The following is a 9,038-nucleotide window of genomic DNA, read 5'->3' as shown; positions in this document are numbered from 1 at the left end:
AAGGCGGAGACACCTGCGCAGGGGGCCGCACCCCTGCCAGCCTGTGCCCCTCCTGCTCCGACCGCGCACCGAGCGCAGCAGGAGTTCTTCCCGTGCCCGGGACAGCCGGGAGCCTAAGTCGAGGAGGGAAGAGAAGCTGCAGGGAGCAAGTCTGCGGCAAAGCACAGCCCCCCCTCTGCCTCCAGAGCATGTGGAAAAGCTGTTTTAAGCACTGGTGGAAGCGGGGGCCGAAAAGAGATAGACTTCATAACTACAGGCGAGCACTTAGGCTGTAATTTAAAACTGTCAACAAGCTAATCTTCGGTAATTGCTTAAAGTGACTCTGCCTTCTTGAGACGTTTTATGTGATTTGATAAGAATTTAATTTTAAAACTCAGCATTGCAACCTCAGAGTCGCCCCGCTTTACTTTACTTACAGTATAAGTTTTCGACGGGTACATCAGAGACGTCTAGCTTTAGAAAGGGGCACGTCTCTGAGGCAAACTAGGCTGGACAATGCAAGGCTGGCCGGCGCTATTGCTGTGCAAGTAACCGTAACTCGAAAGGTTGTTTACAAACACAGCTATGTTTAAACGGGCTCGTTTCCCGCTTCTGAGAGGCTTTCAAGTGACATATCTATATATACGGAGAAATAATCCCGGAGCTGATCGTAACAGAATTTCAGAAAGATTTTGTGTCCTCCCTGTAGCGGATTTGTGCTTGTCTTCGAGAGACATATTGTGTTTGCAGGTACAATACTGTTAGATTTGAAGCCTTCGTATTGTCCTAATGGCATTTGCTGATTTATTGTTATAATCAGAAAAGTCGGAACTCGACTATACAAAAGCGATCACTTCTGAACATTACCTAACCAAAGCTTTAGAGAAAGAAAGGAAGGAAGAAAGGATGAAAAAAAAAAAAAAAAAAAAAAAAAAAAAAAAAGAAAAAGAAAAGGGGGGGGGAAGGGAAGGAGTGTTTTTTTCCTCGACTGGGTCAAATTACATCTAGATAACTACAGCTACATAATACACAGAAGAATAGAAGAATCACACGAATACTTTTAGCTCTTTATGTGAATACCCTTAGATTTGCATTTCCTGGCGGTTTACACGAGTTGCTAGGCTTGTTCCCCTTTTAAAGAATTGGCGAAACATCATTAATATTTTTAAAGTATTAATTAAATGTCGACTTAAGTTCACCTAGTCCCTCCACTTCTTAGGACAGACCTCTGTCTTCCGAGGTCTGGAATATGGGGCTCTCACAAGAACTTCCTCCACGGTCACGGTGCAGCGGATTTGGCTTGTTTTGCTTTGATTTGGAAGCATCAAACTGCCTGGAGCTGCTGCACATTACCATGGCCTCTGGGTAAATTAAGCTAGTTTCCGTATACAAGAGCCAGGCCAGAATTCTATCGTTAATTCAATAAGTATTTTTCACTAATTTTCAAGCAAAAGAATTTATTATTTTCTCAGGAAATAAATACTTAAAGCCCTCCCCCTGCTTTTCTAGCGCACAGCACACCTTAGCGAACTCGCCCACCCCTGTCAAGTATCCTGCAGGTTCGAGCTTCTGTCATTAAGGAGTTTAGGGGGGTGGTTTGTTTTTGCAAATTAATGCTTGAATGGCTTTTGAAAGAGGTTTCATCCCCCCCGCCCCCCGCCTCCCCCAGCCCCACCAGCTTAGATTCATAGCCTCTGCAGACTCCTTGCTTCCTACTCATGGGGATAATGTTCCTCCCTTCCCTTACAGCAGAACCTATCTCTGCTAGACAGCCAGCTTTGCGACCCCACGTCCACAAGCAGCCCGAGAAAACCACCCGAGTCCGGACTGTCCTTAACGAAAAACAGCTTCACACCTTGAGGACCTGCTACGCTGCCAACCCCAGACCTGACGCCCTCATGAAAGAGCAACTGGTAGAAATGACTGGCCTCAGCCCGAGGGTCATCAGGGTTTGGTTTCAAAACAAGCGATGCAAGGACAAAAAAAGGAGCATTATGATGAAGCAGCTTCAGCAGCAGCAACCCAATGACAAAACTGTAAGTGGCTTCAGCCCCTGACCGTGCGCTGCCTTCCTTCCCAAGGAGAAACGCCTAGGCTGTGCCCAGCACGGCCAGCCTCTGCCGTCGGTCCGACGCTTTTGATTTTGTGAGAGCTCCCTTTAAAAAAAAGGAGAATGATACAGTTTAACTATTATCCACTTATTTCTGCTGTCAGTGCAGTTAAAACATACCACAGTGAGAAACCGATACAGACTGCTCAAGAGAAAACAATTATTTTTGTGGGGCTAAGGATATGCAGTGGATTAGAGTAACTTCTCTGCTGCATGAATTGTGACCCGCAGAGTTTACGGCATGTCATAAGCCCAGCATTGTGTAATATTTATATTGCAAATGCCAAGAACTCCTTGAGGGGAAAATGACACTTTCGCCCTCTTCAATGATTTTTACACAGGAGTAAAACCAGAAGTAAAACCCATGAGCAAAAGGGAAAATTAATGTATTTTCTTAGTGCTTTATTTACTAAAATGTGTATGTGTTTGTCAGAGCTCTTACTGTGGGAGAAGATAAATACAATGCAATGCTTTTGGAATTACTATAGTGTTTGAAGATTATTTAAAATATATACTGTTCTGGCGAAGAAATATATTGGGTTTTTATCTGCAGGCATAGGCACGTGTGATGCAAACAAGCGGAAAGCGATTCAGCAGATCAAACTGGCTGTCTCCATTTTAAGCCAACTACTTTATTTTTATTTTTTTTTCTGTTGTTGTTAATCCACTTGAAGAAGAGTCTATTATTCTCCCTGTGTATATTGACTGACCTGAGAATGACTATTAATTCATAAGGCTGCCTAGTTAAGTGGAATTTAAGGAGTTTCAGTTTACCCTGTTGGAATGCAATAAACCACGATGTTATTAACTCTCCTGAACAATCTGTTTGTCGAGGCTTGGAGTTATTTTGCACACAGTGCCTGCATGCACCACAGGGTGTACTGAGAGGGATGGTCTTTTTTTTTTTTTTTTTTTTTTTTTTTTTTTTTTTTTTAAGGCCGTGGTGCTGACGTACCCCAGGTTTGCTGTGCGGTGGATATACGATCCAGTTAAGGTCACACAGAACAAAACCAGCCTGGATGCGACTTAGAAAGGCAGCATGATTAGCCGTTTCTTGTGCCGAATCGTGCATCGGCAGCCAAGATACAGAGGGTTCGTATAAGAAAGCTTGGGTTATACGTTTAGAGAAATAGGAGGATTAAAGAGAAAAAAAGTAAACTTCCACTGTGGTAAATGCAGCAGGTAGAAATAGGCCGACCTAGAGTAGAATAGAGTAAGACATTCACAGCAGATTAACAAAGCAAATACAAGTGACTGTATAGATAAGATAGAAAGCAGTTTATTGACTCAGCGCTTATATACAATAAAGTTAACCAAGCTCATTAACATCTTGTGCTTTGCTGTTTACAGAATATCCAGGGGATGACAGGAACTCCGATGGTGGCTGCTAGTCCGGAGAGACATGACGGTGGTCTACAGGCGAACCCGGTGGAGGTGCAGAGTTACCAGCCGCCCTGGAAAGTACTGAGTGACTTCGCATTGCAGAGTGACATAGACCAACCTGCTTTTCAGCAACTAGTAAGTGTCGGTTCCCAGCCGGAACAGGCCAGCCTGTACCCGGGGCAGAGCAGTGGGGGATTCTCTAAACGTGCCGGATGCCCTTAGAGAGATGAGCAATCTAGCCGGGTGTTCCTGAAATGGCAAGGTGGGCGTGATGACACTGTAAATGCGGCGAACTGAACTGATTTAACAGGGCATGATGCAAAACCTACCTTAGTGCACAGTGGAGCTCTTGCCGAGTTGAGTGGGAGCTGGATAAAGCCGGACGCAGGTCTTAGATTAACTCAGCTCTCACACTCCCGAAAACTGAAAGCATCTCTGTCCATAGAACTAAAACATTCTTGTCATTTAAATGCACGTACAGTCGTGAAAGCAGTTTCTAAAATTCTCACCTCCTCCCTTCTGGGCAGTTTTGCTTTTATGTGATAGAGTAGACTTTAAATATATTATTGTAATGTCAGCTTGTGCCCTTGTTTTGTCACACAGCTATGAATAGCTTAATTACATTTTTTAGCTCCTTGTTTTAAGCATGTACCTCTAGATATAACTTTATATATCTGAATGTACATATATACACGGAGATATATACACATATATATCTTACATTAAATGTTGTCCTTTGGAAAGGGAGTCGTTAGTAGGTATTCATACGAAAAATTCAAAATATATAATAAACTGCCTTAAGCCGAAAGAAAACAGACCTTTTAGAGTAAATTCTGTTCTTAACTCACTTCCTTATGCCTACGTCATTTGGCAGCTCATATGAGACCATATAATCTACAGTATTTAGGCCCAACAAGGTGAATTAAGGACAGAAGTTCAGCCTTAACTCAATTTCGTGGCCTAAGTGTGTTAAAACCAGACCTTTAAAATAATAAGGTATGTTATGTATAGTTTTTCAGTGGTTCAAAAGAATACTCAGTGATGAAAATTAACATAAAGAGCATTTTTTTTTTGTATGTTGGGCACTTTTTTCGACATGAAGCAATGGAAGATGATGGTTTGCAGCCATGTTTAGGATTTTTTCCAGACTTTTTCAGTTTAGTATCACACTTTTTTGCAGGATTGCTTTTCTTTTGCCTAGTGGCAAGTTGCAGCGTGCTTCCCTCCCTTGCCAAACCGTGGTTGCTTGGGAAGCTGCTACAGGAGCAGGGCTGTTTGCATCATCTTACCTCTAGACCAACCGCCGGTTTTCCAGCTTTAAATAATCTGTGAAGCAGACGCAAGAAAAATGTATCTCCTTCGGCTGCCTTACTTATTGTGCCTTAACAGTATAAGAGATTTTAAAAACCTTTGATGCAGTGAGTTTTTCTAGGGGAAAAGCAAAAAAAAAAAAGCAGGATGGAAGATGGATAGCCTGGATAGCCCAAATACACATATACACTAGCTAGTTTAATATTTATATATATGGGACATAATATCTAATACTGAAAAGAGTTAAGATAAGGAATTGTGGATGGAACAGACAGTTCATCGACCGTAAAGGCACGTCTCTAATCTGCAAAGGGCCTTAATCACAGGATCACCTAGATAATAGGTGCCAAAGAAATGCTTTTGGATTAGCAAAACTCCACCCTTCAAATCTGTCTTTTCCCAACGCTCTTCTTTTTAACGGGAGCCGCGGGGCACATTAGGATGGAGAAGTGTGACCTTTTTTATCAAACCGATTCTCGTCAGAAAGAGATAGCATCCGCGTCACATCACAAATGAAAGAGGATGGCTTGTTTCAAATGCCTTCTGCTCCTGGATGCTCCTTCCAGTTTTATTTTAGTATGTGCATGAAAGGAAAAAAAACCCTAACCTTGCAGTTTCGTACAGAAAAAACAACACATGCACTCTTAAATAATTGACTAGAACACCCTGTTAGGATTGCCACTCATGCAAGACAGGAAAGAAGGTCTCATTAATAAGTTTGTATGTGTGCTTTTCCAGTTTGTTTGGGGTTTTTTTGTGTTGTTGTTTTTTTTAAGGTTGTTGATTTTGGTTTTTATTTTCGTTGGGGTATTTTTGGTTGGTTGGTTTGTTGATTTGGTTTTTTGGTGTTTTTTTTTTTGTTGTGTGGGGGTTTTTTTGTGTGTGGGTTTATTTTGGTGTTTGGTTTTTTTGTTTTGTTTTGTTTGTTTTTTTTTTAACCTGCTTTTTTCAGTGATATGGCCGAGGACCTAAAGAACATTTCTGTGAAATCGGTGGGAAGCTAAACAAAGCAACAAACAGTGACACAGTTTCCCATGGAGATGTATCAGGTCATTCGGCTGCATGCCTATGTATTTATTTTTGCATCTTCTTTGTCTTTGCCTGCTACTTTTCTTTGATTGTTACAGTCGTAACAACACTTCTTTTTCTTAGTGTTCTTCTTTTTTTTTTCTTTTTTTTTTTCTTTTTTCTTTTTTTTTTTTTTTTGGCAGGTTAATTTTTCAGAAGGAGGACCCGGTTCCAATTCTACTGGAAGTGAAGTAGCATCAATGTCCTCTCAGCTGCCAGATACGCCCAACAGCATGGTAGCCAGTCCTATTGAGGCATGAGGAACATTCATTTCTGTTGTTTCTGCCCTTACCCTCAATCTTGCTCGAGAGAGTGGGAAAGTGATCACGTTGGGACTCCGAAATTTAGGGGGAAAAAGTATTTAACAATCCTATAATTAACCTAGCAAGGAACTGCTCCATGAAATGAACGGAGTCATGTTTGAAAAGACAAGGTAATATGGTAGCAACACTGTGAAGACAATCATGGGATCTTACTAGAATAAATACTAAAACAAACAAACAAACAAAAACAAAACAAAAAAAACACAAAAAAGAAACTACAAAAAACCACAAAAAAACCCAACAAAAACCACAAAACGCAAACTAAAAACAAACAAAAGCAAAAAACAAACAAACAAACAAAAACAACAAAGAAAAAAATCACAAACCACAAAAGAAGGCAAAACAAAACCAAAAAATAACAAGCAACAAAGCCTGCGCTATTCAGTGATCAGAGAAGGATCGAAAAGGCGTTTTCAAAACTTAAAGGATTTGTATTCGTGGATCTCAAAAAAAAAAAAAATTAAAAAAAATCTTTCATTTGACTGCACATCTTAGGGAGAAACCAAGGTAGAGGGACTTTCTACCCAGTCCCTCCTAATACGAATGGTGCTGTTTCTATATTGGGGATAAGCCTTGCCAAAAGGAGCTCCACTAAGTTTTCCGTCATCAGGAAAGAGACGATTTAGCCCTGCATTGTTGAAAGATTCATGCAGGAAGGTGGAGCTGCATTGGTCTGCAATGTTGTTTTTAGTTGACTCTTAACTCTTAAGGGGATGTTTCTTGGGTCTCTTCTAGCATGTACTGTAGCGCGGTTTTGATTTTGTTTGGTTGAGATCCACCCTTTATCAAGTCTGAAGCGATTAAAAATACATGTTTGAACTGCTCTTAAAAAAAAAAAAAAAAAAAAAAAATTATAAAAGCATTGCAACAAGGTATACCTCTATTTTGCCACAAAGCGTGTCGGGATTGTGTTTGAAATGTGTCTGTCCCCTCCCCCAAAGATATGTATAGTCATTGGTTAAAACGACTGTTTTCTTCTTTCTCTTTCTCTTTCTCTTTCTCTTTCTCTTTCTCTTTCTCTTTCTCTTTCTCTTTCTCTTTCTCTCTCTCTCTCTCTCTCTCTCTCTTTCTCTCGCTCGCTCTTGCTCTTTCTCCTTCTCTTTCTTGAAATAAGGAGAAAAAAGGAAAAAAAAGTAAAAGTAAAAAGAAAAAAACACAACCTTTTTGTTTGCTCTTGCATTGCAAAATTTTAAAGTAATTTATTATTTATTATCGGAAGACTTGCCACTTTTCATGTCATTTAACTATTTTTTGTTTGCTGAAGTAAAAGAAAAAAAAAGAAAAAAAAAAGAAAAAAAAGAAAAAATGTACCGTGGTCTTTGAATTATATGTCTAATTCTATGTGATTTTCGTCTTTTTTTTTTTTTTTTTTTTTCCTTAAATATTATGTGAAATAAAAGCGCCATATGTAGAATTATTATATCTTCAGGACTATTTCACTAATTAAGCGTTTGGAATAGAGAAAATAATAATGAACAAAGTTCCCTCTTTTAAGTATTTACAAGTTAGCAGCTAAAATACCTGAAATAAAATATTGCATGCAAAGCAGGTCGTTAGTGAATAAAACAAGTGTGATATTTTATTGCAAGTATTAACGACCAGCTTGTAAATTTCCGTTTCAACAACTGTATCAGGGCTAGTTGGATGCCTTAGCTTTCAATCGATAACTTTAGAAACTCTCTTGTTCCCACTCCCCCATCCCTTGCCCTTAAACATGATATTACTCTAGGCATGATCTGAAATAACGTTAAGACATCTAAAGAACTGGGAGCTCAGGCTTTTTGCTGAGTTCTATTATTTTTTAAAAATAATAAAAGAAAGTGCTGTATACCAAAGCCTCGTTGTTGAGATTGTTGAAGTGACCTGTACTTTAAGTATAAGCTCCTGATAAAAGGGACTCTTTGCTTAACAAGTCAAGTATGACCATTATTTATCAGTGTCTGCTGTCAAAACGGTTGAAAAATGCTGCAGGAGGAATAGGTTTTGGGGATATTGCTGTGAAATTGCACGAATGTTGTTCCTTCATTTCTGTCGAATTCTCTTCACTCCCTCTTTTCTTCCTTTTTTTTTCATTTGCGGGGGAGAGGGTGGTGAAAGCTAGAAACGTGGGCTATTTCTTGGGGAAAAGAAGAAGAAGAAGAAAAAAAACAACATAGGAAAGTGTTGGTTTTGCTCCGATCCAAGTCCTCCCGGCCAGCACAGGACAAAGGTTCGCTTTAAAATTTCCCTAACAACTGGAATATACGGAGATTTTTAGTCTGACGAAGAAGTTGGTTTGCATGACAGTTACTCATACCCCTAATGTTTTCTTAACATAACTTTCTTTTTCCTCCCTCCTCACCATCTTAGCCCACCCTGAGCAAGCTCAGCTATAAAGACAACCCATTTCGACAGTATAGAGAACATTAAAAAACGGTTAAAAGTCTAATACAAGGATTCCAATAATCCTGATTATAAACTGGATTCATTTTGTATGCTTAAGTGTAATACATTTTTGAGTACTTGATAAATATTTAAATAAATATGAAATCTACCTTAAACTGTGTGACCCGTAACCCTTGTGTTTTCATACAGGATCAGAGGCTTGGTACGACGCTTCGGGGGGGCGGGAGGGAGAAAGGGTGTCATTTCTGCACCATGGCCTAATGTGTAAGTTTTTTGAGTCGCTCTTACGGGTCGGGATGGGTGGGCGAAATGGGGATTCCGAAGGTCGAGTGTCCGACTCAGGGGCGCCTTTCAATTGCGCTGAAAACCTGTAAGGTCAGGACAAGACGGAGGCCTTCGCGTTCGCCTTTCACTGCCTGGCACCTATCGTGTAGGTGGGAAGTGCGGCCACTCCGCGGGGAGAGGCGCAGGGGACCCCC

General features: G+C 40.3%; 1 protein-coding gene across 1 annotated transcript in view; it reads left to right on the top strand.

Annotated features, from left to right (window-relative positions):
* ISL1 (ISL LIM homeobox 1) overlaps nucleotides 1-6,203 on the top strand; it is a 10,593-nt gene extending 4,390 nt beyond the window's left edge. Inside the window, exons 3-6 of the mRNA XM_010008621.1 lie at nucleotides 689-729; nucleotides 1,729-2,015; nucleotides 3,440-3,607; nucleotides 5,995-6,203. Of these exons, the coding sequence (XP_010006923.1) occupies nucleotides 689-729; nucleotides 1,729-2,015; nucleotides 3,440-3,607; nucleotides 5,995-6,111 (613 nt within the window). The 3' untranslated portion in view covers nucleotides 6,112-6,203. The remainder of the gene's footprint in view (nucleotides 1-688; nucleotides 730-1,728; nucleotides 2,016-3,439; nucleotides 3,608-5,994) is intronic.
* The last annotated feature ends 2,835 nt before the right edge of the window (nucleotides 6,204-9,038 follow it).

Source organism: Chaetura pelagica, unplaced genomic scaffold (assembly GCF_000747805.2).
Source record: "Chaetura pelagica isolate M959 unplaced genomic scaffold, ChaPel_1.0 scaffold382, whole genome shotgun sequence".
NCBI lineage: Eukaryota > Metazoa > Chordata > Aves > Apodiformes > Apodidae > Chaetura > Chaetura pelagica.
This window is presented reverse-complemented; position numbering and strand designations above follow the sequence as displayed.